Source organism: Labrus bergylta, chromosome 8 (genome assembly GCF_963930695.1).
Source record: "Labrus bergylta chromosome 8, fLabBer1.1, whole genome shotgun sequence".
Taxonomy (NCBI): domain Eukaryota; kingdom Metazoa; phylum Chordata; class Actinopteri; order Labriformes; family Labridae; genus Labrus; species Labrus bergylta.
The window spans coordinates 11,966,863-11,982,650 of record NC_089202.1 but is presented as its reverse complement, the minus strand read 5'-3'; the positions used below and the strand labels follow the sequence as shown (position 1 = coordinate 11,982,650).

General features: G+C 39.3%; 1 protein-coding gene across 1 annotated transcript; it reads right to left on the bottom strand.

The window, feature by feature from the left end:
- Positions 1-632: 632 nt before the first annotated feature.
- On the bottom strand, positions 633-14,855 carry dgat1b (diacylglycerol O-acyltransferase 1b). Its single transcript, XM_020648492.3, has 17 exons — positions 14,322-14,855; positions 13,535-13,622; positions 12,451-12,491; positions 11,958-12,043; positions 9,399-9,451; positions 8,418-8,523; positions 5,585-5,713; positions 5,168-5,230; positions 4,944-5,047; positions 4,144-4,182; positions 3,939-3,980; positions 3,815-3,859; positions 3,296-3,408; positions 2,783-2,848; positions 2,267-2,354; positions 2,050-2,112; positions 633-1,942 (listed from the first exon to the last, which is right to left on the bottom strand). The coding sequence occupies exons 1-17, from the start codon at positions 14,561-14,563 to the stop codon at positions 1,778-1,780; spliced, it is 1,533 nt and encodes a 510-aa protein (XP_020504148.2). The 5' UTR covers positions 14,564-14,855; the 3' UTR covers positions 633-1,777.
- Between the last annotated feature and the right edge of the window lie 933 nt (positions 14,856-15,788).

The window sequence follows — 15,788 nt, the reverse complement described above, 5'->3', positions numbered from 1 at the left end:
TTTTCTCAACCATTCATTCTGATACAGTGACTGTTTATGTTGCTTGGGCACCAAATATAATAAGACAGGCTACATGGCTAATATTTACAGGCCTTAAAAAAGGTGCTAATGCAGTGTCTTTCGTTGTGACCAGGCTCTTTAAGTTTACTAGTGAAAATAAACAAAAGACACATTGAGCCCTCAGTTAAAACGAGACAGACTGGATGTACAGTACATATCTTTTCTTTCAGTTTGGAGCCTGAAATATGTGTAAATTCTACAACTTCAACAGCAGACATGTACACTCAAAGCTCAAGTGCTGGATGAAAATTGAATAAATATCAGAGACATTCACATCTTGAGTCTTTAAAAAAATATATATTAAACACGTAGCATATTTTCAACAATCCAAGAATGACAGTAAACAGAACAGTTCCTTTTTTTTTCTCACAAATTTTTGACCCACTTTCCTGTATGAAGGTCAGGGATTCTGATTTCTACCTGTTGATAATTCATCTAAATGAGTTCAGCAACAGATTGCTTAAAAAAAAGGAAATAACTTTATTTATTTTGATTCAAAATGAAATGTTGACCTTCATGATAAAAACCTTTAAGTCTGATAAACATCAATTAAAAATGACAGATAGCTAATATCAAGAATTCTTGACATGTTTATTATCAAGCACAATTTACAAATATCATCACACATAAATACCGCCCATCTGACAGTAGCATAACAATATAAACACACTTCTTTGTTGTCTTTTGCATAGACTTTTTTAAGTGACTGGATATGTTCTGCGTGAGTGCAATGGCATTGCATAAAAAAATACACAACTACAGAAAAGCAGGCATTTCATCAAAAATAAAAACTGCCCTTAAATAATAACCAACAGAATACATTCATTTTTTGCTAATGCAGTTCAATCTCAAATTACAACAGAACAATCTCAAGCTGCTCTGGAAGAAAGACCAAAGATCTAAAATCTCTGACACTACATTATTAAAAGAACTTCAATCCGCTGCTATGTTTTTTTAAATCAGGGAGAAAGGAGCAAAACTTTTACTGGAAGCTTTATGAAGTACCACAGTCAAAAGTTTATCTCTTCAGCCCAAACATTTCAGGTCAAACTGGCTTTCAGAGGTTTAAAAAAAAAAATGCCGGAAGAAAAATCTCCTGAGTGAGAAGCTGCATGAGGATATCACTTGATACAAAAGTGAAATTCCCATTTAAACTTGAAGTAGTATTTCAGTATTCAACTTCTACACTTAAAGGTTTCCCTGTTTGTTATTTATACCTTTCCCAGCTTGAGGATGTTTTTCCTCAGCAAGAGGAAACACAGAGTGAGTTGTTAAATGTAAACCTGAAAATCAACCTGACATGGGTGAGGGGGCCACAGTAGCTCAGTCCTTGGGACTTGGGTTGGGAACCAGAGGGTCGCTGGTTTGAGCACTGATGCGGACCATAATATGGAAGTTAGTCTGGTAGCTGGGGAGGTTGAGCAAGGTACCGAACCCCAACCGCTCTGGCTTGCCCCCTCGAGAAGTGTGTGTAGCAGCCCAACTCTGACATCACTCCATTAATGCACGTCCACAGGTTCTGTTTGTGCATGTGTGTGAGAAGCATGTCCTTCAATAACAGAGTATAAACCAGAATGTCCCCCTGCGGGATTAATTAAGTATGCAAAATAAAAAAACAAAAACAAAACAAGTAACGTACCATCTGGATGCTAGTGAACATGTGTTTGTATAGAAACAATGAGACAACAGATGGAAAGGTGTGTGTGTGTGTTTATCTTTATATTTGTGTGTGTGTGTCAGTCTCCTGTCTGTAGTTCAGGACGTAATAGTCGTGGACGTACATCAAGACGGCGAATGGCTGACCAATGATGAGTGAGATCCACACTGCAGCGTTGCCGTAGTTACCGTGTAGAAAGGTACTAACAATCCAGGCTAATGGAAGCTGATGAATAAAACAATAAAAAAAAATAATGGAAATTTGTAACAGACACTGGATGATTTTGGTTTTCAATGAAATATATCAGTACAGTACAGCTGAAAGATTCTCACCTGTGCCATCATACCCATGAAGGCCCAGAGTCTGAACATCCTGAGAGGAACACTCACAAGGTACTGACACGGAAACAGACAGAGAGATAATTATTTAAATCAATCAAACGTTCAAATGATAATATGTTCATTATGAAACACAATCTCTTTTCAGGAAAGAGTTTCAAACAGTGATTGACAAACTTAGATGCAGCTAAGCTCTGTGTTCATCTCTCACCTCATGGAAGAAAGCTGACAGGAAGAAGACAGCTGATTGGCTGACTATTTTACTGAATCCTTTCCTCAGCAGCGGCTTGTAGAAGTGGCTGTGAGACACAGCAGAAAGAAAAGATGTTGAAGTGGTTAAAACCAGAGAGTGAAAAAATGCAGAAAAAGATTCTAATAATGACATTTGAAAGATTTGTTTTTATTTATTTTTAACTGTTAAAAACTGTTGTAATGTAGAGAGCCTTACCTCTCCCTACCTGACAGAAATATAAAGTGAAGCGGCTTTAAAACCCTTTCAATAGAATTTCATTAAATCTGTCTTGTTGAATAAAAACCTTGCTGGGTTTGCTCCTGCCTCTGTGTTAGTGAATGTGGAAGTGGCTGCAGGCGCTGTATTTATTACTACCACTTACTCACAGCCGGAAGAATCAATTTCCCCCAAAATACATCGGTGTGCCTTGTTACGCCTTGTTTGGTTCTCAGTGTCATTGCTGGCTCTCAGCGTGTTAGTGTTTCAACGACTCACCGTAGACACCACTTGTGGACTGGGATGTTCCAGTTCTGCCAGAAATATGTCACAGTCTCAGAGTTCCTGAAAGAGCAGTGAATTATTTGAAGATGTTCAAGGTCTAAATAATGGATTGAAAGCAGTGCTATCGATATTGATGAATATGAAAGAAGGCTCAAATCTTTACTGTCGAGCAGGAGAAGAGGAACACATACTAATAGTTCTACAATGATTAATGAGATTGATTTACGCATACAGAACAGTAACAAAACATACATTTAGATATCAAATGTATTCCTGATACTTTACAAATGAGTTTAAATTGTTTTTAGACATATCCTAAAACAACAGTTTCCAACCTCTCACTCCCCCCCCCCAAACACACACACTCACTTTTCAGTTTTCAGCCATTGTTCATTTATCCATTGCCATGCACACACATGCAAGCACCGTATTTTTTAACCAGCGCAGCAAGTCTCATAAAAAACCCCCACCATATTTCCCTGCAAGGACATTCACACAGAAACATACCACCAGTCCTTGTAGAACTGTCGGTCTCCGAAGCGCAGCAGCTCAGCACTGAAGTTCATAGACGAGTGGAAGAAACAGTAAAAAAACACGAGCCACAGCAGGTGATTAGGAACCTGGGGGAGGGTTTGAGGGAATGGAAGCAAAATATAAAACTGGGAGACGACAACTAAGTCGACAAGTAAAAGCATTGTGAAAAATTTAAACAGGTTTTCCACGATGCTCTCTGTGCTTTGATCGCTATGATAAAACACAATAATATGCAATATGCCTTTTATAATCTATGTTTTCAATCATTTGAAAAAAAAGTAACATCTGGAAAGACATCAATGAAAGGTGAATGTTCAGGTGGCTTTGACTGTGGATCAGTGATAATCATGAATGTTGAATGAACCATGAAGGTGAACTGTGTTTTTAATTCACAGCAAGACCGGTAATAATAATCCTAATAGTATGTAACTAGTGTGATTAGCAACACTACTCCTATCCACATAAAGGACTCAAATGTGTCTTTTTACTTACAGCTAATCTTAGAAGCCTCTCGGTCATTCGGGACAGATCCATGTCCTACAGGAGAGAGATCCTTTCATTATAGATCACGACACAACGTTGTTTAGAGCACTATGAGCTTGCCTTTCATACTCACCTCTAATGGTTTCATGGAACTCTGAATAATGGGAATCATCCACTAACAGAATGAAAGAAAACAAGCAGTGTAAAACATTTATCAGACATGGGCTTCAAACTATATTTAAAAGTGTTGGCTTTATGTCATTTCATTACATTTGTGTTAATTTGAATAGATATAAACACACCAAACATCAGTTCATTTTCATATTATAAGAAAGTACCTGTTGAGTGAGACCAACTAACAGCTGTGTGAAGAACATCTGTGGAAGAAGACACACATTCCTAAAACGAGTGAGATCATTTCACAGAGTCAATCAATTGATTATCAGTGAATAGAATATGACTGCGTCAAATTGCAAACAGTGAGCTTGCTTATCTTTTTAAATATAACCTCTTACAGCAGTGCATTTTTTTACTACCAAACTAAATACTGTTTACTAGGTGGCTGTGGCTCAGTTGGCAGAGTCAGTCGTCTCTCAACCAGAGGGAAACTGTGGACTGCAGGCAGCTCCTGCAGCCACAGTCCCGATGTGTCCTTGGGCAAGAGACACTTAACCCTGCTTGCTTTGCTGCTTTGTCAGCAGCATATGAAGGTGTGTGAATGGGGTTAGTTACTTATGATGATCACTTTACATCGTTGTGTGAATGGGTAGGTGTGACCTACGGTGTAAAAGCACTTTGAGTAGTCAAAAGACTAGAAAAGGACTATACAAGCTCAAGTCAATATACTAGCAAACACTTATGCTATTCTTCTTTACTACAGGAAGAGTCATAATTCCTGATGATGAAACAACGAAAATAAGCCATGTTTTTGCATAAATTAGCAACACTACCTTAAATGTATACATTGGCTTCTTAGTGGTTATGCAAAAACGTTAAGCTCTAAATTGCTTATAAAATATGAAAGACATCACAAAAAGACCTGAAGCAAACATGATTTAAGGCTCTTTTTAAAGGAGCATTCAGCTGTGGTAAAAGGTGTTTTTTTTTTCTGACTGATGCTTATGAGATATGTCCTCACCATCTCACACAGTCTCCACAGCAGGAAGCTCATACGGATCTCAGGTGAGCGAGGGAAGTTGAGCTCGTAGCAGAGAGTCGGAGCAAAGACAAAGTAGTACATGTCTGCAGACAAAGGGGAATGCCAGTTTGACAGAATGTGTGACATAATGAAATAGAGACAGTGGATTTGAAAACGGATTTGATTAGGTTTAATACATACAAGCTGATGCTGTATTTGAGTACCTTTGATGGTGAGGTTGCCAGGGTAACACACGTTAACTTCCCTGGAGTGCTGTGCTGAGGGACCTGTGGTCACAAAACATACACAAACAAACACGACATGCAACACATGTGTGAGGTGACATTGTACTTTAAAGCACAAAATAATGTTAATGTTGATGTATGAAAAGTTCATGTTATGTTATTATCATTTTCACACACTACTATAAAAGTTTGTGTTTGCTGTTGAATTATCCAATGTCTATTTAGTCTTAGAGCTGCAGTATCAAGTATGTGCCATTAGATGTCACTATAACAGCATGAGCACGGGACTGAAGGATCATCTTGAGTGTGGAAACAGGAACACATGTTAAAATTAACAAACTACCCATTCTTAGTTTGGTCCCATTGAATGTATATGCACATGTGTTTGTGACTTACAGGACAGCGATCTGGTCAGTTTCTTGGCCTTGACGGTGCTCAGCTCTCTGCACCACCTGTTGACGTCCTTGTAGGAGTACAGCTTCAGAAAGAGGATGGTGTAAGTACCAAGAATGAACGCACCTCCAACTTAGAGAGAGAAAAGAGATAATAAAGAGTTAACACCTTGAGTGGTATGAAGTTATAGAGTAAGAACATGTAACCAGCTTGTAGCCTGATGAGAAAAATGGAAGGATGAGAAGAGTGACATTGGTGAAGGTGGGTAAAGGTTTGAAAATATTAATTAAGAAAGGAAGTGAGGGATAGAGAAACAGAGGAGGTAATGAAAAACAAACAGAGAAGAGAGAGGATTTCAGTGAAGAAGGAAGGAAGAGTGAAAGAGATGACACAATATGATTTTACACAGATTATAAAACAAGTCCGTTACCCTCAACCCTAAACTATGAGAGAAGTGTTCTAGAGAGATTATTAAACAGTTAAGACACCATGTGGTTCTTTGGTTGTGTGTGTATATGTGAGTGCATTCATAAAAATGTAACTGTCTGTTTTTGAGAGCCATTAAAAAATTGAAACAAGTGCATGACTGTTCGTAGACGATACATGCCAGCTGAGCAGTTTTCCTACTCGGTGTGGATCAATAGTCACCATATGCTTTAGAAAAAGAAAAAAAAAACCCACAAGATCATCCATGTGCATGAACACAGAAACACACTAATGAACACTGCCAACAGGGTGAGGTGGAGGTCAGCACACCTGGCATCACACCACAGCAGATCTTATCCATTAACCATCTGTTTGTCTCTCTCTCTCTTTCTCTCTCTATGTGGCTGCTACACATCTAGATAGGCTCCAAGATAGCATCAGGAGAAAACAGTCATCTTCATAGAGGAACACAGGGGGGCGGAGCTTAGGTGGAAAAACTATTTTAGAGTAATTTCAGAGGAACATTCGTTTGGGTTTTTTCTGTCGCCCGAGTTTAGAACGATAGAGGCCTGGAGAGTCATTTATACAGATTAAAAGCAACACGTTTGTTCTGGTAGTGAGCTGTGTCTCTTTGCTTTGGGCAGAGCTTTGATAAAAACCCGTTCCACCAGAACAAAATAAGCAGCGCTCAGCTCAGTCAGGTAACATGATACTATCTGTATCTGTATCTACCTCGATTGCCACCACTTCTCTTCAAGCCTCAACAAGCTGGATAATTATCTTCATTTATTTATTGAGATGTTAACTCAGACATCTAAAAAGGAAATTGTGTTTAATAACCGCCCCTACCCTCTATTTTGCAGAGGATTTCTGCTTTTCTTTTCAAAGCTTTTTGAGTATGTGCATAGAAATAAAAATTGAAAAGTGCGTTTGTCTTCCTTTATATGCCTGCTTCAAGATAATGTTCCCCCTTATTTTTACATGTTGCATCTGGAACATCAGCAAGCTCTTACTTTAAGCTTAATCCAAGCTTTAAGGCAGGAAGCAAAAGCAAAATGTTTAAACTTGATGTACAATGGCTGAATGCTGCATAAGCACAGTGTTGGGTTTTTACTTGTTAGGTATACAGTTTGTGTACAACCCAGCGTGAAATTACTCACTTACACACATGTACCTGTACACACATACACCTGCCCTCTGTTATTGCCCTTCCTGTGTGAACAGCAGCGCACAGAGGAGAACAGACAGACAGATGGACTGACTCCTTTACTCTTTGACCTCCCAGTGAGAGAACAGATGAGGAGAGGAGAGAGGAGACGAGAGGAGAGGAGAGGAGAGGAGAGGAGAGGAGAGGAGAGGAGATATTATTCAAATATATTTACCAAAATGACACCAAAAACTCACTATCTTTCTGTCTAATGATCAATGTTAAGCTTTAAGTGTCACATCTGAAGCTTGAAGAATAAAGGTAAAAGTTATCTCTGGTTTAAAACAAATCTGTTGTGGAAATGTTGTGAGCTTAGTCATAAATGTGAACCTGGCTGTGAAATCTTTTACATTTTCCAGATCATTATGTCTTTATTTAACAAAATATATAGACTCCCCCGAAGAGATTCAACATTTAACTTTTACTTGTGAGGCTCTTTGGATACTTTTTCTACATGAAGTAAGGAAATAATTTCCGACATTATGTCTAAATGTTCTGTTCAATGGAACTACAACTACATGCTACTAGCTATCATCTGGTTTAGATACTAAGCATAGAAAAAACATTTTAATGTATGCAGACATTTTCATATTAAATCAATGCAAAGAAGGCCAATGTTATATCTAAAGATTTAAAATGAATCACTGATGCTGGTGTAGCATGTTTTAAACAGTATTCCTTTTTAATACTAAGTGAATTCTGTGGCAGCCATGTTTTCTGTCAGGCACACTGATGAAGACACAACAATGTGACCCTTGGATGACCTCTTACTGCAGACCACACCTACTCTGGCATCCCTCTTCTCCCCTCCTCTCATCTCTTTTTTTAATTCCCTTTCCTCTCCTCCCTTCTCCTCTCCTGTCTTTCACTCCCCTCTCCTCTCTTCCCTTCTCCTCTCCTCTTCTCAGAGCCAGCTGGAAATAATCCAGTTATGACCAACTGGTCCATTACCACTCACCGTCTCCAATTATGACTCTGTATAAGAGGTATCTTTTACTGCTCTATCAAACTGGTCAACTGTTTCTCTGAAGGGTAAGAATATGAATGACCCTTTTAATCTTTAGTACAACTACATTATTTCTGTTTTACACACATGGCAACATTGTAAACTGCCAATGAACTGATAATGGTTTGGCTGTAAAATGGATGCTTCTGTTTGAGTCAGCTATTTGTCTTCGTTTGTCTTGGGTAAGTATAAGTTACCTGGGGTCATGGAGGGGACCAGTAGGACCACTGCAGCAGGGAATGTTAGCATGATTGTCAGGTTAGTGCAATGGACCAGAAATCCCAAAACTTCACTGAATGAACCCTGGGCGGAAAGAGAAAGAACGAGTTTAACATTAAACATCAAATCAGGCAGCTGTATTTCTTTAAAGCCCCTGTGAGGAGGTTTAAACTGGCGATGAAACGGAGAGAAATGAAGACTGATGTTTCACTATGAGCTACAAAGGCAAACTTTACCATCAGCAACAAGACTGATATTTTCCATAAAGTTAATTCTATTGCCTTTTGTCTTCTGCCAGGAGGCAGGTGTCAGACAAAATGATTGACATGATTTGAAGCAATTCTTACTTTTTACAGCCCAAATATTCACAAAGACTGATACATTTGAATGTTAAATGAAAGTCAGATTAGATTTGTTCATCAAAAACATTACTTACGCATGTCCAGGAACAGTTACGCAAAGAGATAGAGGTACTGCATTGTCTACAGGGGGCGCCAAAATCAACACAAAGTAAACGTTCCTTACAGGAGCTTTTAGCAACAGTTGCTTGACTATGTTCCTTCACTTCCCCCTCTCAGATTTTAAATTGAAGTAATTCTTAAACGTATTCTTAAACCTATGAAAGGTTGGTTTTAAGTTTGAGTTTTCTCTGCTTTCGAACAGAACCTAAGTTTTGAGTTATGTTGGCCTGTTAAAGTTTTAAAAAGCTCACGATGTTCCATATTCATGCCAAACACACAGAGCTGAGCTGAATCTGCCCTACATGCAGATGGTGAAACTAATTTCTCATTTAACCATTTTTAAATTTGCAGAGGCGATTGGGGAGGGTCAGTTTTTTAGAGAACAGTTTTAGAAAAATAATCCCTCCTGGGGGTTGTGGAAGTGCTCCAAATTCAACAGTTCAGTTAAATAATCCTCAGTGCTCTGATGTTGAAAGCAAGCAGGGCTTCTCCACTTACCTTGGACAGCTGCCTCTCTGTGTAGAGAGCCACCACGATGAAGATGTTGGACACTGTCAAAACACAAAGAGAGATTCATGTGAGCTCTCCCGAAACAGACCGCGATTCTGCTTTCCCCAGCAGACCCAAGGGGCTCTGCTGGATGAAAGTATGTTAATCTCAAGCCCTAAAAAGGCTTTGCTTGTGGTGAATAACAGTGAAAGGTTCTTATTGTCTTGAAAATGAAACTAAAGGGAATAGGTAAAAATGTTATTGAGTGTGAGAGCTTAAGCAGGAGAGACAAGTTATTTTAAGATCCCACTGGCAACAAACAGAACCATGAGCGGAATCAGGAAATAAAGGTAAATGAAGTCTTTAGCTTCCTTTCTAAAAGAGACCCTGCTCTGTCACCATTAAACAACACACACACACACACGCACACGCACACGCACACGCACACACACACACACACACACACAGCCAAATTCTCTCACATGATTACACAGCAGCACCTGATGAAAGAAATGAGCCAGCACTAACAGAGCATATCTGTTGCACAGCTCACACCAACTGCTAGGTAGTTGGGTGACAAAGCAAGTGTGTGTATTGGATGTGCACATGCAAACACACAATCACACAATTCAATCATGAACTGTTGCTATTTTTACGGTCGCCTGCACAAACAGTTTTTTTTTAAATTTAGGATTTGAAATAAAGCAGAGTTGTCTTTTGGCTGAAACAGCAACAATATCCACATTTTAGAGAGAAACGGGGTCGGACACGTTTGATCCCAATGTAGTGTGAAGTGCACAGATTTTTCTCGAGGACATTTCCTTAAAATGATGCATCATTGCTTGCATTATTACTACTAGGCCTGATTCTATGCAAAGCTGAATTGGCTAAATTATATGTGGATTTATGTTCTTCCTTTAGTGTTGTAGTAGTGTAAGTAGTGTGTAGTAGTGACTCAAACATCACTGCTGAATTGACTGAAGAAAACCTTCGGCATGTGAAATGCTGGTTAGTTGAACTAGACTAGCCTGAATGTGCAGAAATTGTTCCATTTTAAGATCTAATCAACACTTCACCATGTCAACACATCTGAACTAAGAAGTCAGCACATGTGTTTATTGTCAGACATATTAATGACGAATGTGATCTAAGCATCAATTTATCAGCTCTGCAATCCAAATCAGTTGGTCAAACGTTTTAGTGATATATGTGTTTAAGCCGAAAAAAATGTAAAAGAGACAAATGGTTATTAGTCTGAACCCGTTTTCATGTGACCGTGTTCTGGCAATAAATGAAGCTAATCAATACAAAAGTGAAACACGTTTGTTTTTCAACCTCTTCAATTTGAAGTCAGTTATATAAAGTAAGGCTCACAGCACCAGGGTTTCTGCAACGGTGCTCATTATAACAACATGAGATACGGAATAAAGGTATTCATTTTATTATTCCCCTGAAAATATTTCCACATTGAATCTAAAATATCCAGGGCACTAACTGCCTGTGAATTCTTTCAACCAAATGGCTCATATACCAACTCACATATTCACAGAAAGTACAAATAACAAGTCATAAACCACAATAGTTTACAGAATAATTAACATATTTTCCCCCACTAAAAAAAGTTTTCTGGTAGGCTACCATTGATTGAGGATTTTTTTCCTGTGTGTGTGTGTGTGTGTGTGTGTGTGTGTGTGTGTGTGTGTGTGTGTGTGTGTGTAAGTAGTAAGCTGCTGCAGTGTCTCCTGAACTGCTGAGTGCCCTCTGGGAAATGAGCTGCTTTACCGTCCATGTTACTGTAAACAGACTCCCTCTCTCACCTGTTTCTTAATCATTGTCAGTGCAGTCATTTACCTTAACTCCTCCTCCTCGCTTCTCCTGCAGCATTACACAGCAGCTATCTCTCTCTCGCTGTCCCTCTCTCTCTCTACAGGGGGGCTGCTTCATTCCCCATGATTTCAAACTTGCCTCAATTTTTCATTCATGCAAACTTATTTTCCCTTCTCTCTCCATAAACTTTAAGTCACTTCATTTCCTCTCTTTCTCCACATTTCCTCACTCTCTTCCTGTTCCTGCAGCACAGCACCAGTATGCAGTAAATAGGGCAGGGGACTGTTACCCAAGAGACACAGGGAGCTGCACCACTGCAGGCTTTTACTGCACTAAAACAAACACATAAATATAGCAAAAAAACTTGAAATGTAGCATGAGCCTGAAAGAACAGAGATCCCACCACTTATTAACGGAAAGTACCTCATACACAGTGAATGAAGTTTGATTATCATACATGTTTCGTCACATTTTAAAGTGTTACGGCTGAACAGTGACACTAGTCACCAGTTACCAGGTCGAGGGGTAAAATGTATTGACATGGTCAGATGGATGTTTTTATCAGCAGATAAACTATCAGTACTCATGTTTATAAGGCTGAACCCGCTGATAAGATGTTCCTTATCATTTAGAGGCTTCGGTTGTTAGGAGAAATTCTGGGCTGAATGTCCTTGAATCTTTTGAATTAATTAAGAAAAAAAACCTTTTTTTTTCGTTCAGAACAGGTGACAGTTTACCTACCAATCAGCAGGCATGCTGCTGGCCAGCTGTACGGATCATTCACAAACAAGGAAATCACCTTGATGGGGTCCACCAGGACACCGTACCTTTAAAAAAAAGTTTGGGGATGTTAAACAAAATATTTTCTTTACAAAAGATATTTTCTCTTGTCATCGCAAAAACTGCACAGGTGTGACTGAGAACATTTTCCATTTCATAGAGTGCAGGTAAAGCATTACAATAAACCTGGAGGCACAGTAATTGCACCCTGAAACTGGCTCACTAAGTAAAATGAAGGCCTTATTACAATATGTGTTCTCATTACGCTTCAGTTTTTTCTACAAAGCGGCTGTGAAAGAGTTGTGAAATCTTTGAAAAAAAGTCCTTTCCTACCTTAAAGATAACTGAAACATCTCTTTAAAAGAAAGACATATGGTGACAGACACAGGAAGCCTCTTGATAAAACAGGTAATCATTAACTGTTGATCTGAAGAAGAAAAAAAGACATGCTCACCTTAAGAGGTTTTCTAAGAAGAGGCGGGCATTACTCAGCACCTACCCAAAACAAACACAGTCAGTCTTTTGGTGTATACTTGGTATATTCTCTTTATATTGTTTTGTTTTGGAAATCTTTGAAATGGTCAGCACAGACTTGAGAATACCTGAATTTCAACACTGCTTCTAATAAGTACATGTGTGTTAGTACGTATTTTCATGGATTCATTCATCTTGAGAATTTTGTGGACATATCTTTAAATTGTGTCAACCATCTCACAGTAATTCTACTTTTGGGTCTGTGAAGCTGTAACCTTATATGGGTGAAGCACCTAAGTAGTAGCAGATCTATAAATGGATAGGAGCCAACTATATGTTGTCAGCAACTGTTTGCTAGACAGAGAGTCTACATCTGTTACGTATACAAATCAGTGTCATGTCATCTTTGTTGTTTTATAGTGATGTACCCAAATGGAAAGGAATTTGTGGGCTGTACCTTCTAGCAGACTATAAGCAACACTGTGTGATGAAGACTTTGCCATTTTGCCATTTTGCCCATGATGGCCACTTTGCCAATGATTGTCAATGATTGTGTGATCTTGGTCAGCATGGGTCAGCGATGGTCCGCACTTTGTCAGCCATGTGTGTTGTGTTTCTGTGTTGTCTGACCATGGCTGAATAAATCTAAGATGATCCACAGTCTGTTTCACGATTTCATAATTGTCCATCTCATACAGAAATAACACCCAACTAACAATGTGCCTGTGCATCTATTTAGTGGGAAGTTTTCAAGGACAGGCAGGCACTCAATTTGCAGCTGGACACTTTGCTTATGGTTATATAGACATATCTATGCACTGATGTATGATTGCACCAAAACATGATCTTAATAAAGACATCACAAAGTCAGTGGTAACAAATATATAAATTAATTGGACTGCTAACCGTCTGGGAGCACATCATCCAGGATTCCAAAAGATTGGTCACTCTCCTACATACATACAGTATGTCTACCATTCTGACATTTGAAATGTAGAGTTTAAAAATATTTTTTATTTATATTTTTTTGTGTTTTTTTGACTTTATTCAAACTGTTGTCTTACCAGCATGACCACGCACCAGTTGAGGATTCCTCTGTAGTTATTGTAACCACTGGCTGAACTCAGCAAGGACTCCTGGGTCTTATGGCAGCTTCAGAAATAGGGTCGTTGGATTGATAGGGGAAGCAATAGAGAATATCATGAGCTTACGGAAGTGTTATATTTTTAAATCTTGCATCATAAATTAAATGGAAAACAAACTTTTCGTTCAATAACCTCTACTGACCTCCTGAATTTTTGACAGTTCACGTTAGAAAAAAAGAAAAGGAAGAAAGAGGGAAGTAGACACCAGGAAACAACCAATGAGCCACACAATACACATTTTGTGGCAAAGGGTCAGCAAGCTTCAGGTTAATAGATATATGTAATAAAGATTTACATATATTGTTGTTGTGCACTAAACACCAAGCGCTTAATGGGCGAACAGGGTATGTTATTATTATATAAGTGGCCTAAGAAGATTAAGCGAGCCTCTCAGTTCAGCCCTTAATATTTACAGTCTATGGTTCAGCCCTGTTAATGGGGCCCCCATACGCCCCCATACAATGAAACAGCCACCATGCACACTTCATGTTTCAAACACACATTCATGTTAACGCTTTGCACTCTGCCAAGCATCACTGGTATTCAAAGTATGAATGAAAGTCGGACGACATGTGAAATATAACATCATTTGTGTCTACTGTAACTACTGTGACGTCAGTAGTCTGGTGGGAGATATTTCTGAAACAGACAAACTTTCCCCCAAACGGAGCAAGTTTGTTAGGCTACCTAATGTGACGCAACTCACCTTAGTCTGTCTCCTGTGTCACTCCTCCGTTTCCTTTTCTCACTCTTTGATACAGAGCCGACTGTCTCCGGTGCACAGTCCGGTTTTCCATGGCCATTGAAGCTGCTAATGCCAGCGGGCAGTGAGCTCTGATAGCCCGCTGCAGACTTCCCGTTCGCCGGCAGCAGGCTGGCGCTTCTCACCGCCGCGAAAGTCGCCCGTCTCCTGCGAGTTGAGGCCCTGGCCACGTCCGAGTCACCCATAATGAAACACAAAACAACAGCCACAAACCTACTTATAGTTTACGTCTAAAGTAGTAGCATTCCTGTTGCTAGCACAGTGGCGTTGTAGCCCATGAAGGGAGCTGAGACTTCCAAACTATCCGCCCAAAGCTCAGGTTTCCGTATTGTTGACCTGGCGGTGTGTGTGTTCATGACGCCACATGATGTGACAGCAGCCTGGATGTGGAAATGTAACTTGACTGACTTTTGCACAGTGTAACCTGGAGGGGAGTCAGACTGAGGATTTACTCAGAAGAAGACAAATGCGGAACTAAGTTTCAGTCTGCATGCAAACCGGGCTCCTCCCAGATGAGAGTAAACTGAATAGAAATGTGTGAAGCAATGTCATGTCATTATAGACACTCTTTTTCTGAAATACTCCCACAGAGAAGAGAGTAGCCTAGTTAAGTGTTTTTCAAAGTGGGGGTCGCCAGGGGCCACGAGGGAGGTCGCAGAAGGAAGAGGTGAAAAATCGAATATACAAATAATATTATTTGTGGCAATAAAAGTATACACTTTACTCCATACTTGTGATTATTTAAATATTTTATTCCTCTAATGCAATATAACAAAAGAAAAGTTAGTTTTTTGTTTCCATCTATGGTGCATAATGAGCATTGCCACTGGTCTCCTATTGTGACTTGATGTACTGATACTCTTGTTAGAGATGCAGATCTCTTTTTATTGTTTTGCCAAAGTATGCTACTTGACCAGTCCTTTTTAAGGCTTATTATTTGTATTATCAATTGGGTTTCCAACTTCCCCTGAGACTTTGGCATAGGGCATAATAACATCTAACAGGTCACGCCTCGTGTACAGCAGCCAAAAGCTTTCTTATGATGAGAATGCCCTTTCTGTCTTTTCTTGTTTTATGCCTTTATTCGTACAGTGGTGGGAACTGATCAGAGTCATTGATCCAGCTTTATCAGTCCTTGCTGTCCGTAAGGTTGTCTTTTAGAGTAATGAGCCTGTCTGCAGTTGTTGGGATAAGAAACCTTGGGGAGGGATCAATAGGAAACGTATCACTAATTGTTTTAACTCTTACACTCCCCCCAAACCATCAAATATTTTAAGTTTCTTTTTAAAACACCCTTCATGGTTTTCATCTTGCTTTTGTTCATGGAGGCTGAGAGATGATTAAAAACGTGTCGGCTTTTTGATTGTAAAAAAGTTTTATGGATGATAGGCTTGTTTCTTTTCTAACAAC

Coding starts and splice junctions, on each gene's coding strand:
- dgat1b (XM_020648492.3), bottom strand. CDS start 14,563: ATGGGTGACTCGGACGTGGCCAGGGCCTCAACTCGCAGGAGACGGGCG. Junction 8,524..9,398: donor CAGAGAGGCAGCTGTCCAAG/GTAAGTGGAGAA, acceptor CTTTCCGCCCAG/GGTTCATTCAGTGAAGTTTT. Junction 5,714..8,417: donor GGTCCCCTCCATGACCCCAG/GTAACTTATACT, acceptor TCTCTCTCTAAG/TTGGAGGTGCGTTCATTCTT.